The sequence below is a fragment of the Alligator sinensis genome, unplaced genomic scaffold (assembly GCF_000455745.1).
Source record: "Alligator sinensis unplaced genomic scaffold, ASM45574v1 scaffold16_1, whole genome shotgun sequence".
Classification (NCBI taxonomy): domain Eukaryota; kingdom Metazoa; phylum Chordata; order Crocodylia; family Alligatoridae; genus Alligator; species Alligator sinensis.
The window spans coordinates 2,132,411-2,147,656 of record NW_005842045.1 but is presented as its reverse complement, the minus strand read 5'-3'; the positions used below and the strand labels follow the sequence as shown (position 1 = coordinate 2,147,656).

General features: G+C 38.9%; 1 protein-coding gene across 1 annotated transcript in view; it reads right to left on the bottom strand.

Annotated features, from left to right (window-relative positions):
* TMEFF2 (transmembrane protein with EGF like and two follistatin like domains 2) overlaps positions 1-15,241 on the bottom strand; it is a gene marked incomplete at its 5' end in the record, with an annotated part of 231,144 nt that extends 215,903 nt beyond the window's left edge. Inside the window, 4 exons of the mRNA XM_025203124.1 lie at positions 2,439-2,465; positions 6,882-7,011; positions 12,820-12,929; positions 15,211-15,241. Coding sequence (XP_025058909.1) covers positions 2,439-2,465; positions 6,882-7,011; positions 12,820-12,929; positions 15,211-15,241 — 298 coding nt within the window. The remainder of the gene's footprint in view (positions 1-2,438; positions 2,466-6,881; positions 7,012-12,819; positions 12,930-15,210) is intronic.
* Positions 15,242-15,246: the final 5 nt, after the last annotated feature.

Here is a 15,246-nt window from a genome sequence, read left to right as displayed (position 1 = left end):
CTTTCCCTGCATGGTTTCAGGTAAAAGAAAATTTAGCAAAATGGCAAATAAGGTGACAATTTTCTCATCACATGACAAAGAATGGGAGGAAAAAACCCCAAAGAATCTACTAATATACTCACCCTTTTTATCTTTGTGGCTTATATGGTTTTCTGTAGCAGTACATTACTTTTCAGACTGCATGAGGTAATACTGGTTAATTACAAGATTGGTTTTACGTATTTGTATAGTGTTTAAAGAGTATTTTACTTACGCAAAATCTATCTTTGCCTGAAAAGAAGCACCTGAGCCTTATTTCCACTCAAACTGATGTATATTAGAGAAAACATTACTGAAGTCAATGACTACACGCTACTGTAGATGTGATGTAAGTTAGAGAACAATCAAACCCTAAAAGCACAAAGTATTACTACAATTATTTATGGAGAAATCCTGGTTCCAGCGTAATAAAAAGAGCGCATTGCTAGTTCATTTTTCAGGATTGAGGATGATGAGCAGGACAGGGTGGATAAAGTGGTGGATCTTTTTTCCTTTTCAGATCTCTCATGGAATGGACAATGAAATTAAACTTGTCAGTTACAATGTACTGTCCTCATGAGCCATTGGTTCTTGCACTGTAATCCATAAATTTCTTGTGGTCCATGTAAGTCTGTGGCTGGAGGTCCACCGACATCTGTACTAGCTGTCCTCCACACTGTCTACCCAATGCACTGCACTGGATGCATCTACATAAGACACTACAGTGACGGGTACAAACTATGACACCAATGCTACTGCGCAGTAGCTCATTGCTACTGCGGAGTACAGCCAGAAATGATCCGTGCACCACTGGGACTGCACAGTAGCGGCAGTTACTGCGTAGCCACTTGCAAAAGCAAGTACTAAATGACTGCACAGTAACAACGGTGCAGTTGAGCACACATGTAGACGTGCCCACTGAGAGACAGCCTAATCCCAAATACTTTTCCATGTAACACATATTATTTGGCAATTTTTCATGCAGTTGTGAAGAGTGAGGGGATCTGGTCTCCAGAATCATGGGAGGGAGGCTTAGTTGATCCACACAACATGCTCACTATTGAGTTGTGGTTCACAACTGTGAAAAAGTTTGAGGACCCCTCTGCTAGCATAATGCTGTAGAGTTTCCAACATTAGAAAACTGATTTAGAGCAAGATTTTGATTATCTGTAGTATGACTATACAGGAAATCAGAGAGTAACATTTCCATTCTTCACATAACCATGTTAGGTCTATCCTTTTCAGATCTTTGATCCGGCTGCAGAACAGGGAACACAGTAGCTGTGCCCTCTGTATCTTCTTAGGGAGCAAGCAGATGAAGATAGACCAAGTCATAATTTTTTCCCTTCTAGGCTACTCAACAAAACTGCTTTGGAGTAGGGCCGGATTAACCCTTCAGCGCATGTGTGTATTATACATATACATATAAAAAACACATACACACACACGCATTAAAATTATTAAATAAAAATCCACACATGCATGAGGGCAGGCTCAGGGAAGAGTTGGATTGAGCCAGGTGCTGCCTCTGACTCGCTGTGGAGCGAACGACCAGGACCCCTGCATTTCAGCATCCTAGGCATGTGTCTAGTTTGCCTATGTATTAATCCGGCCCTGCCTTGGAGTTAGTCAATCATCTCAGCTAACAATACACTTGCACTTGGAAGATTTATTCCTCTGCAATTGTAAAAGCAATATGCCTGGCATTCCTTGTCCTTCTGAGGCATGGTGCCTCCTAGTGCACTACTATGCATTTTCCCTTTTTTCAGGACTATCAAAAATCTATGATCTAACCGTAATTTTTAAACAAAGTAACTGATAAATCACTGCCCATTGTTTTAAATGTTAAGTTGCAGCTGAATGCATTTTACATTGTCCCTATAAGGCGTTCAGGGTTTGAGATTTTTGGCTGATGTTGATCTAAAACCACCTCATCTTTTTCCTAACAGCAATACTTCTTTGCAACTTTCAAAATAATTCTCTCTTGTTCTGCAAAATATTTGCTCAGAATTCTCCAGTGGGGAGGCAGACGATGCCAAGGGTTTGGTTCACGTTTTAAAAACAAGAAATATTATTTTAAACTTAAAACTAATGAGAGCGCTAGTAACAGCAGATGGAGATAGAGTTCTTAGTACAATTCATGAATAATACACCATCCTATCAGAAGTAAAAAAGCTTTTTGAACTTCCAAAGAAAATAGCATGTCCTTATTAGGTTAGTTTGACTAAAATACAGTATGTCCCTTCTTCAGGAAAAACAAAAGAAACAAACAAACAAAAAAACCAAAAAACACAAAGAAAGTATAAATGTATGAAATGAATGTATTGTTACAACTAAACAACAGAGTCCATTTACTTACAGCATTAAATGGTGAAAAACATATTTATATAGACACAGTAATATTAAAAGGTCACTCTTACCTCCATCCCCTGATCCCGAGCCTGCATCTGAGAAGAGAGCAGAGTGAAATTATATTCATATGTGACAATATGTCTGTAAATTCATAAGGCAACATTGCTCAGTTAAATGTATTACAGTGTATCTTATGTTTGATGTCATTCCTGAGTAAATTACAGAGATCTAATCTGTATGTGGTTCACTCAAGCCATCTTTCTGATGTCTAAATTTTCTTCTTTTTTTTAAAGTCTCCATAAGAGCCTGAAATAACTGAGGCCTAAGAGTGCTTTAATATTCTCATAAGCCTCTATCTTGTTTTGTTGCATTGAGACCAATAATTTTGCTTCAAGAGCTTTGTGCTTAGCAGTTTTGTAAAGTTACTTTGTCATTTCAATTCTACCCACATACTATATTTAAATATATATGTCTTATCTAGTGTTAGAACAATTGAAATGAAAGTCACATACATTTAGAAAACTGTGATATCCCTGTAAGGATACCAGAAATGTTTGATGACAACCAGAGAATCTGTGTCCTTATCATAAATTGGATATATTTTAAAGAAAGGAAAAAATTTGAATGCACAAAAATCCTTTCCTCCCTCCTACACACTTTCAGAAAAACACTTTCAGGTGAAATAATTTAATACTTAAAGGTAAAATCGGAATTACAGACCTCTTCACATTGCTTGTTTGCTCACTAAACAAAGTGTGTTATCTTTAAAACCTTCTCATTTAATTTGAAATAATTTAGATAGAATGCTTAGTTTGCCACTTTCAGGAGGAATAGCTACATGAAACTGTAAAGCAGTGAACTTCATTTAGAAGCTTTCTAACCAAGCCAGCGTGTAAAAATGCACATGAATGGGAAGACCTACAATTTTAAACTGTCCAGAGTCTAACAAAAATGGGTACAATCTCCTGTACTAAGGACACGGATGAAAACAAAATAGACAGTGATGTTATTTAGAGATTCTTCTTCCTTAAAAGGACCTCAACTCACAACCTCAGCTCCATGTCAAGGGCAGTTAGCAGGATAAATGGAGTTTGCAAAACTAAAATCGAATTCTACTTGCATTCCAGTGTCAGATCCCAATTTATTCACAGTCAGATCTAGTTCATCTAAATCAGTTTGTAAATGTCATCATTATTCAGATTTTTAAAAATCTTCAGATTAACAAATCATTGAAATTTTTTCTGGGCCACAGAAATAGGATACCAGTTAAATCTTTCAGTAGGCAAAACACATAAGCAACACAGTTATGTTGGTTTCCTAGCTAGATAACTTTTGGCAGTGGCATTTTTGCAATAATTATATGGAGTGGAGGCAATGAGCACTTGAATTGGGAAATAAAATATGATAGTTCCTTCCTAATAAGCACCATTTTTAACACCCATATGCCTAATCTGACTCTCCGATCTACTTCCTCCCAAATGCTCCTGTCCATGCCAGCTATTGAGTGAAAGAAAAGGAAGGTTTCTTCATCTCGTGTTTCTCCTGGCTTCCAGAATGAAGGGACTTTCTACTAACTTCTGCACTCAGCTGCTGGAAAGAGGGGAACAAAATTTTATTTCATCCTTTCATCTCCTTTTCTAGTTAGTGCATTTCCTCTATGTTTTTACTTTCTCCTTCCACATTTCAAGTCCAGATTCTGCCTAGCCATCCCTGATGGAAGGTTTGGTCTCATTCATCCGCTGTTCTTACTTGGTATTCAGTGAGTATCTCTGTTGTGGGCTGAGCAGCCAGCCAATTTCTTCTTACCCTACCCAGTGCAGGGAATTTTGATATATTTGTCCAGTGCTCCTTTTTCTGTTAGAAAGGGCAACAGGTACTCTTGAGATCAACATTCTGCTTCCTCTATCTACATTCATAAAGGAGATAGCTACACTATATTCTTAACATGAACTGGGCGAGATATCTCCAAGCATGCTCCACCAACCCACTCTTGCTTACACAAAACAAACCTGGAAATGCAGTTGTCCCTAGCCATAGTGGCTCCACTGACATTCAGAAAGCTGGAGCCTGAACTGATTCAATTTTTGCAGATTAGTCTAACCTAGCTAGGCTGAACCAGTTTGTAACCAGTCCAATTCCCTCCCTCCTTAGTCTGCCACAAACTGACAGGTGAGCTAGCCAGCAAGTGGCTGATAACACTGTTTATCACCCGATCAGCAAAACAACAGCCTCTCACCATTACTTCAAACTTGTCTTAAACAGCTTACCACCTGACCTGTTGATTAGCTCCAAATAGCCCTAAGCGGTCACTGTTCTGTCTGCCTGTCCCAGTGAAATTGAAGACACACACGTCTGCATTAGCTAGCATACCACATGCCTAGGGTCCATGCAGTGAGTGGGAAGCAGTGAGGGTGGGGGTAGGGCAGGGGGATGCCAGGCAGACCCTGCTGTGCCTACAAGTCTCTGCCAGAGCTGAAGCCAGGTAGCAGAGGGGAGGGGTCAGCCCTGCTGTGGAGCAGAGAGCCCTGCCCAGCCCAGACAGCATGCCAGAATGCTGGGGGTGTCTCGTTTATCTTCAACCAGCAAGGAGTCTGGGACAGACATTGCATAAACCGGTTTGAGCCAAATCAGATAAGTCTGATACTACATTTAACCAGGTTTATCTCAAACCAGTTTCAACCATTCTCAAGCTGGTTTATCGGCATTGAACATCTGTTCTGTTACAGGTTTAAATGAGTTTCTGATCACTTAAACCAGTTTATGTGTAATGTCTGTCCCTAGCCTACAGGTGTGTTTACCCACAGTCACTCTCCAGACCTCAGTCCCTGATGTGCTTGAGAATGGCTAGAAATAGCTTCACTGCTGCATTTGCAGGGTTGGCATGTAAGAACAGGAACAGGTGCGTGGGATGTGCTGGGAGGTCCTCCCACTGGGACAGTATAGACCTATTCAAGGAGATCTAGCAATTCCTAAGCAGCAAGAAAAGTCACCCACTGAGTTCAGCGGGATTTGGATCAGGCCAGCGATGAATCAGTGATGTGTCCCACCCTGTTTTAATTTGTAGCACGCGCGCTGAACTCTTTGCCACCAAGAGCTCTGGTCTTGGCTGCTGGTCACAACCCCATTTCAGTGAGCTCTTTGCTGCAGCCCCCTTTTCAAAATTCCTAGATCTGCTCCTAGATCAGGCCCATAAGTGAGGTATGTCTTTTTGAGGAGGACAAAGAAGTCTAACATTCAAGACCTCAGTAAACCTTATTTTTCTTTTCTATTTCTGAGATCCTCACTGACCTTCAAAGAGAAACTCTCCAAAGTGGATATTGCAAGCAATGAGCAAGTTTAAGTAATGAAGTAGTAAGATAGAAAACCATTCTTTTTTTTTCCTGATAAAACAGCCCAGTCGGTCCTCCCTTCTGGAAAAAAAAAAACAACTAAAATGACTTCATCTACAACAATAGATTGCCTGACTGAACTGCTGGTAATACCAATTTCTAGACAAAGAACATTACAGCATGTGCTTTTTCCCTTGAAAATTCTTTGGTAACAGGCTAGGAAGGAACATAGTTTACAGAAAGAAAGTTTATTTTCTCTGAGGTGCAAGAAACACGGATTACTGCACTGAACAAAGTTTTTCTAATGTACTGTTTATTGACTACTGTATTCTAACCTTAAAAAAAATTCTGCTTTAAGTTTAAAGAATTCTCTCAAGAACAAAGACTTATTCCTTCTCCTCTTTTCAAGTTAACTTCACTGCCCAGCTCTAATGAGTACAGAACACAAAAGGAAAACATCAAGAACTCCTGCACATAGCAAGCCAGTTTTCATGTCAGATTTTGCTCATTCACTTTTCAATATGCTTGATAAAGGAGAACTACAAACATTTCACAGTGCCTGGATTTAAGGAGAGATGCCTTGAGAAATAATATTCCTTTTCTGTGTACTGTTCAATGAAATCTCCCAACAAGTACAGAACAGATCACTGAATAGATTCACTAACTGAGTGACAGATAAAGAGCAAAATCTTCCCCTGGTATAAACTAGCATGGATTTCTCACAGCCAGTATTGCTATAGTAATTTGTACCAATGGGGAAGCAGTCTGAAACAAAAGAAAACATGTAAGAAATAGCACTAAATGCAATAAAACATATATTCCACTTTCTTCAGAATGGAGAGGTCTGTAGTAGTCCAAATGTCCACCTAATCAAACTTCTCCTTTAATCTCTATTTTTAGTTAGTGGTATTAATCTTGTTAAATGCAGCAGAACACCAGACAATTATTAGGAAAGAAACTTTGCTGTACACCATCCTCAGAATAAAGCCAACAGGTTTTGTTTGAGGGTTTTGGGGGTTTTTTTCCTTTTAAAGGAATGAGTGACAGTAAATTCATAAGATCAAGTCTGTAAATTAATACTGGAGTTAATACAGAAGAAAAATAATAAACAGTCATCACAATGCACAAGTTATTTTGGTTGCAGACCTAGTTCTAGTTATAGCCAAAGAATACTTTACATACCAGTTGCACATGATCCTTGTGACACCACAAGTATTTCGCTCTGCTGTTTGCAAGCAGCCTGTCTCAAGTAGCATTCATTCTGATACGTATCACCATTGGAGCCACACACTGGCACATAGTCACCGCTGCACTAATGGATATGGAAAAAGAAACAACGCAATTAGGAACAAAAACAATAACACATAGTGTCAAGTCATATCATTCCCTACTCTGATAAGTTAAAAAACACCATCAAAACAGAAAATTGAAATTCAGAAACTGGTTCTTAGCTGTTCATTTTTTTCACATCTAAAGTTGTCAAGAGGACTATAGCAGAAAAATCAAAGAAATATCAACTCATCCTACAGAGTATAAGCCATGTTCAGATTGGTGGCAGACAGGAAAAAAATTACCTATACAAGATAACCATTCCATAACAGTCCACTATGCAGTTTCTTATCTCTCTCTAAAATACTACACTCAGAGACCGAATGACGGACAAAATAAACAAATAATCTTATTTACTAGGGCAACTCATTATCTTTCCACAGAAGACAAACAATTATTTCTGCATAGTTATAATTATAACTGAGTAGAAAGCAGAATTTGTGTGTGTGTGTACAAATAGTCACAAAAATGAAATCTGAAACACTGACATTTTTCAATGAGTTCTAGTTATAATGTTACCTAAAGCTCAGAGCTCTCCATGTCAGAGAGAAGACATCAAGCCAGAACTAGAAGGAATTTAGAGTCAACATTCTAAAGAACACAGAGATTAAATAATACATTGTTAACTCAACTTCTGTTTGGCATTATAAACTATTTGCTTTATTTTCTTCCATCACAAAAAGGGCCAGTTTTGCCCACTTTTGTTCATATTACTAAAGAATAATTCCATTCGATAACGGAAATTAGGCAACCTACAGGGTGTAGTTATCATAAGATAATCACACTCTAAGGCATTAGAGATACTTGGATGTACCATGTACCTGATAATTATGCCAGGGATATGATTATCTCATGATTACTATACTCCTGATATGCCTCATTGTTTAATTATAACAAACGTAATGATCAAGATTATTATTTACAAATGATCATGTCTGTTTAAAACCAAGTAAAAATTAAAAAGAAGTCAAACTACCAATTTAGCTGTCTTAGTCCATAAAGTATCTTACATGTGCTAATACATGTGATATATAGTATGAAACAGAAATTACGTAGATATGAATTTCAAATCTGCCTACATATGAGTGACTGGAGAAATGATTAACACATACAATTGCATGTTTTGTATTAATTGCAAAACTCCACACAGAGACATAGCCAAGAAAGTATTCATAGCTGGTCAGAGTGACATTTTGATTGGGCCAGGACAAATGACATTTTCTCTATGCGTTATATATATTTTTAAAATTCCTAGGCCTGATGCCCAAGTCCTCTTCTTTTTAAATAGAAGGGAATGAAGCAAAAAAAAAGGTGGGGGAGAATTTAGAGATTTTTTTAAAAACCATTGGTGAATAAGTGCCTGGTATGTTGTTTGGAGGAACACATTCCAAATCTGAGCAATGTTAAAGACAAAAATGCCAATTTCATCCAAAAGCTCTTCGGTGATAATCTGAACAAAGCTTGAGGGTGACTTGGAAGAGTCTACCAAGACAATTAACACAATCAATTGTATTTTTTAAAGTATGAAGGCTCAAATCTTACTTGCTGTATATAAACTGTCCCCTTAACACTAATGTGACTATCTGAATGAACAAGGTGTGCAAGATGTGACCCAAATGTCACATTAGCCATTATTACAAGTGATTGGCAGCAATGTGCTCACTAACTCAAGTGTTAATAAGTAAACGTATATTAGTAACACATTCTTCTTTCCTCTGTAAACTAAGTTCATTGCAGTTTAAATTTATTTATTTCCTATAAACTGTTTCCTTGTTTTTATGCAACAGTTACTCTTATGAAAAGATAAAGATGTGAAGCAGCTCTTCAGCAACAGGGAACAAAGGAATTCGGAGCTTTCAGATGGTGCAAGCTTTAGTTTTCAAGTCAAGTGGCTTTGAAAGCTTTGCTAAAGCCATATCTGAACTGAAGATTTTAAAAAAGGTAGCAATACAATGTTGAGATTTTAATAAGTGGCTATCTAATGATCTACTACAGCTGGCATCTCCTACTTTACAAACAATGGAAAACTGGCATTCGCAGCTTTTTTATTGGCACAAAGTATTTCTTTCTGGTCCTGGAGGATAGTAGGAAAACAGACTTTGATTGTCAGCATTTTCTCAATCTAGCAAAACATTTTTGGCATTGGTTCAGGGCACAGTACACCAGGGCCTAAAAACCAGTTAGATTTCCATTCTGTGACATAAGGCTCGATGCACCATTCATTAAACTCTGCATCAAAACGCCTATTGACTTCAACAGCGCAGAGCCACATTGTGGAACCCTCTTTCAAACACGTTTTTTAAATTATATATGTGCAGCTCAAGCAAGAAAGAACAATGAACATATCCTACACACCTGCCAATGACTGCTTTTCATTGCGTTTGGAATCTTGTATGCTCATGATCAAAAGCATAGAAAGATATTGCTTTAGCAGGCTCTATAAGGTTTATTTATTTAAAAGGTTTATTTTTCAGAGGAGCTGTCATACTTGTATAACTCCTCCTCAAGTGACTGCTATGAAACTTTGATTGTTTCCTACAGTCATAAGTGTCATATTATAAATACTGTCACCACACTGCATATATTCTGAGCAAACAAAGTATGGGGGAACATATTTCAGTAATGTAATACAAGGTTTTGAGTTGGGTGACTAGAGACTCAATCTTATAAACCCTTAGAAATGAAAGGCCATGCCTACACAGAGAAGGGATGATGTTCCAGCGTGACATCAAGAAAGTTACACTGTTCTGAGCAAGCTGCTTCCTAAACCAGAAGCAGTATAGCCACATCCATGCTGGCTAATTAGCATGACTGAGCTAATTGGCACTGTTATTCAGCAGGGTTAATTAGCCCACATAAAGCACTAGGTTGATGCATCTGCATGGCTTCCACTTTAGGAAGCAGCGTGTATGGAATAGTGTAGCATGCTTAAAAATACTACTCTCGAAAATGGTAAATTTACAACGTAGATATGGCCCAAGTCATTTAACTCATGCAAGGAGCCCCAGTGAAGTTGACTGACTATTCACTTAAGGAAAGTTACTTGTGTATTTAAATATTTACAGGTTTAGGGTCTAAACAGAGGAACAAATACAGCATCAACTGAAATACCTCAGCATCCCTTCAGGCATTTTCATATTGTCGGAAACAAGGAAAAAAAAAAAAGAAGAGATGTTGCCAGATCAATGCATTCAAGGGCAGTCATATAAAGACCTTTCTAATTTGTGGAGATTATGATTTTATGATGCCATCAGAAAAAAAAAAAATCAGGTTGTTACCTGTAGTTGACAATGAGGTCCAGTAAGAGGGAATAAGTACTGGCCTGATATATTAATACATGGGACTGTGCTCTAACATAAAGAGAAATTAAGTTCTGTTCCTACTGAAAGAGTTGTGTATTTGATGCTCTCTGCTGATATACATGTCAATGGCCATGGGAAATTAATGCATGGTCTACATTTCTGCAGTATTACAAGAGCAAAAGAGTCACTGTGATGAAAGGCCTTTGAATTCCTTAACCCACATTAGGCAGGGGACCACTCAAATGAACTGAAACACCCCTCATGAATCTGCCTTTCAAACAAAAATAGTGAGAAGTTGGATTTTCTTACCCCATGTTTGGTAGGATGCTATTTGTAGGAACATTATAAAAAACAGACAATAGACATGCCCAGCTAAGAATTTAAGAAGTGTAGAGGCAACTTAGCTTTCAATCCTCATTTTTTTCAAGTTGCAGTTAGAGCTCCCAGCATATTCTAAAGAAATATTAAAGAGCAATTAAACTGATGAGGAGTCCTCTACTGTTTTACTCATTCTCATTCTAGAGAAATGTCTGTGGAGCAGAGGCCTGATTTCTGAGCAAGGAAAACCCGTCACTTAAGGTATATGGTTTATGAATGTGCCCTATATACCACACATTTACTCAGTCTGTGATTCTAGTGGACATTAATTTTCTGCTGCAGCAGTGCTTCTCCTGTTTCCAGTCAACCCACTGAAGTTACAAGATGAGCCAAGCTCCTTCCCAGTTGCACATCTACTGAAGTAAAAGGTTTAACCACGGCAAAAGGATTCATTTGACTGTGACAACCTTCCAGTGCCAGCATCAATTCAGGTATTTGCAAAACACATATAGCATCCACCACTGGTAGCTTACATGGCAAGTCCATGCTCAGTGCTGTAGCTCCTGTTGACTTCTAGGGGGTTTGGAGCAGACCCACAATCACCTCGTTAGTTATTTACATTTTACTTATGATTGTAAGCATTATCCCATATCTGTCTTATTTCTCTGGTATCATGTCTTATTTCTCTTGCCATTCTCCAACATCGGTATAGCTATCACTGAACTCCCAAATACAAGACAATGCATCCCAATGATTTTTCTGAGCTTTGTTTATTCTAACTCACCAATGATTAGTATTTTTCCATGGGAAAAATTAGCCTGTATTCTCTCCCTTGCCATGAGCAAAGTCTTGGTTTGCTCCTCCCAGGCAATTGATCCGTTACTTTAAATTAGTTGCCAATACCAAAGTGGAATCAAACACGAGAATTTAGTGTTTCATCAGGACACTGAGAGATCTAAATGCCAATGGGACATCCTCAGTGGTATCTTCCCTTTGGGCAATAGTGCTAATCAAGTCACAGATGTTGATCGCATTATATAGCATTTTCTCAGGAAAGGAAAATTTAGAGATAGAAAGTACCTGGCCCATATGTATCAACTCTAGGAATGGAAAAATACAATAACTGAAGGCTAAATGGAGGAGATTTAGTAAAGCAATTGTTTTGTGTTCCTGTATAGACATTTCTACCTGCCCTCGCCCCACCACTTATTTAATTGATGCATGCATGTTTTTGGATTTTTTTCTTAACACGTATGTGGCTCCGGCAATGTAAGTAATTCTTGTCACACTTCAAAGTGAATAGCCTATCAAAGCTCAATGATAAATTAGTCATTACAGATGTGCACAGTACTGAACCATGCCTGGGGGTTTCTACTGTAAACATATACATAGGTATTAAAAGTTCAACAGTTCAATAAAGCTATCTCAAAATGTAAGAAACAACTAGGACATCAGTATGTACACATATGTTGGTACATACTCAAAACTCTTTAATATACAAGATATGTAGTCAGATAATTAAGCAAAGCACAGCTGTTGGCTGAAATATGTGTCAGAAGTAATACTTCATAATTAACTGTGTGACTTTAAGAATGCCGGAGCTTTGGATTCAACCAGGTAGGGGAGAGAGAACGTATAAAAGGAAACAAAACAAAACAAAAATCAATAAAACCCTCTAAAACTATAGAAAACCTAACAGAAGTTTTTGATTTTAGAACAGTAGAATTTCTTTCTAATCTGAGCTAGAGTAGATAAGTAAGCATTGCCACTATGCAACCTTCCTGAAAATACTGTATAAGCACATTACACATCCATTTCCCTAACTAGATCAGAATTCTGAATGTATAAAGCCAGGTCTGTAACACTGATGAATGTGGAAAGGATTGAAAATTCTAGCTAAAAGGGCACAGCAACAAAATCATAAATGCACAACCTGAAGCTGCAGACCCCAAAGGGACATTTAAAACCATAGCATCTGCATTTTCCCAGAGAAACTTATGTCTTCTTGACACCAGTTGGCTCTCCTGCCAGCTCTTTATATTTGCTGCCAGGTTTTCCCTCTAACTTCTCTGCATGTAGAGAAATAAATTGCCAAGTGATAGGTTGTAAAGAGAGATCCCTGATTTGTATTCTCATTAGTGAATTAAAGAATGAAATATCAGTCATCTTACCTTGAACTGACAGACGCAAGTCACACTGTCTCCAATTCTTAAACATTCCCCATCAAATTTACAGGTATTGGTGTCGCAGAGAAAAAGATCATTTTCTCTGTCATCAAAACCTCAAATATAGAGAGAAAAATACTGTCAGCATTGGTCTGGTAGGAAGAACAATACAGGCAATTCTGCATTTTAATGTACGCAATACAATAACCTTGTAGATGAAACAATAGTCTGGATGTTTCCGTCTCCCTGTTATCAATTTTCTACTTTTTGTATTGTTCTCTCCTGTCTTCCTATTACTCCTCATTCCTCACACCCCCAAGCACACTTTTTTCTATTAAACAGACTCCATTTCCTCAAAAGCCATCCAGTAATTGGACTATTTTATTTTCTTAGGTTGTAAATACCATTTTATCCACTATTGCATGGAAATATGTTATTTTGGATGCATGTCCAACATGGAATTTCTCCAGACAGTGATGTCACAAAGCCCTTATAATAAAGATAAACAGGCTGTGTGTTTTCTGTGATGGTCTGTCTGATTCCAATGAAGATTGATCACCTCTAAGTTAACAGGAGGGGTGCCAGGTTCTTCACAAGCTGCTGAGGGAACCTAGCTCTCTCCCTTCATTTTCTACAGACAAACTAACAAATCTGGCTGAAGATTCAGCTCACGGATGCCAGCATGAATTTTAGATTTCACTAGTTGCCAGCCTACTCTGACAGTGTGCAGTGAGGTATTAAACCAAACAGCTATATTAGACTCCAAATCCATTAAGATTTAATCCTATTGATTTTTTTAACATCTTAGTGCTCCAAATTATACCACTGCATATTAAAAATGAAGAATCCATGGTGAAAAAAAAAATCACTGCTCGATACCAACATATTATGCAATATATTCTATACTATACATAGAAGGAAGGTATTTTTTTTCAGAATGCTAGTACAAAGTCTAATTTCAAAATTACTTCACATATTAGAAAGGCACAGACTGTTCACCTAAACATGAAACTCACTGTAAAAGTCAATATCACTTTAAGGAATAAAAAATTGAGACCACGTTATTTTGAACATTCAGATCTTTTAAAACCAGCATACAGTATAGCTAAATTTTTGTCTATAACCTGTGCATGGCACTTTTCTTCCAATTTTCAACATGCACACACACAAAGTTGACAGGTTGCACCATATATCGCTGAGTTCCACTTTGTCACTAAGGGAGATGGGGATTTTGCTTCATGCAAACCTTGTTAATGTATCTGCAGACGTGTGTGTGTGTGTGTGTGTGTGTGCGCGCGACACACACACACACACACACACACACACACACACACACACACACACACACAGGCTTCCCAAAAAGAACAGTGAGTGATCAGCTAGAATGAGAAAAGCCACACACAGAAGCAGTGGTTGTGCTGAAAAAACCCCCAATGGTAAATAACACTTCAGGTATTGGTGCTCTCATCATTTTAAGAGCTAAACTGGTTAGGTACAAGCCATCTGATCTAAAAGGGCAGTGACCCTCTCATTCCTAGCATCATTTTTATTCACCAGTATATTTCACCTGGACTCGGTCAGGCAAGCCGGGCTGAAAGTGATCAGATGAAGGAGCAGGGGAAGAAAGCCTGTTTAACTGCAGCCTTCAAAAGAAATCGAGGAAATCGCCTGCGAAGCATTACTTCTTGATCATTTGCAGCTAGCCGCCCTTGCCCTTTGGTCCTGCGTGTGTTCATCTGACAGCCATAAACATTACCTTTGCTAACTTCTCTCCAGAAACTACAGGGTTTAAGTGAATTAAAAAGAAAAAAAAAAACAAAACTAAAGCAAGCGAGAGACCCGCACGCCGTGCCTATAAAAATCAAAATGCCTTGAACCAGCGGCAAGAAAAGGAAGACTTCACTCAGCAGGATCAGCTTTCCAGATCATCATCGGAGTTGCTGTTTCTTGGAAAGACGACCCAGCCCCAGACTCCTGGCACTTTCTGCAGGGGATCAGCATTTCCCAGACAGCCCCTGCTAGATTTATTCTTGCCTTCTCTCCCCTCAAGTTATTTCTCTCTTGCTCGCGGATCTAACTTTTGTTGCTCCCCCCGCCCGGAATACAAGACAAAACAGCATCGAGCCTTTGCGGGATCTGTGTTCAGGCTCCGAACTGTAAAGACCAGCACCCCCGAAATGTCGAGAGGACGCCATCCAAGTATCTGGGGGAGGGAGTGTGGGGTGCGGGGTACTGAGGCATCCATGCCCTCTCTCCCTTGTGGTCCACAGGCTCCTGCTACAGAGAGGCGGGCAGCAAAGGGCTCTACTGTGCAGGGGTCGCTGTGATCGGCGGGGGCGGGGGGCTGGGAGCGGGGAGAGGGAGAGGAAGGTCGCGGGGGTCTGGCGTGCAGCTTACCAGAGCAGTTCCAGCCGGTGGGCGTTTGGCAGTCAC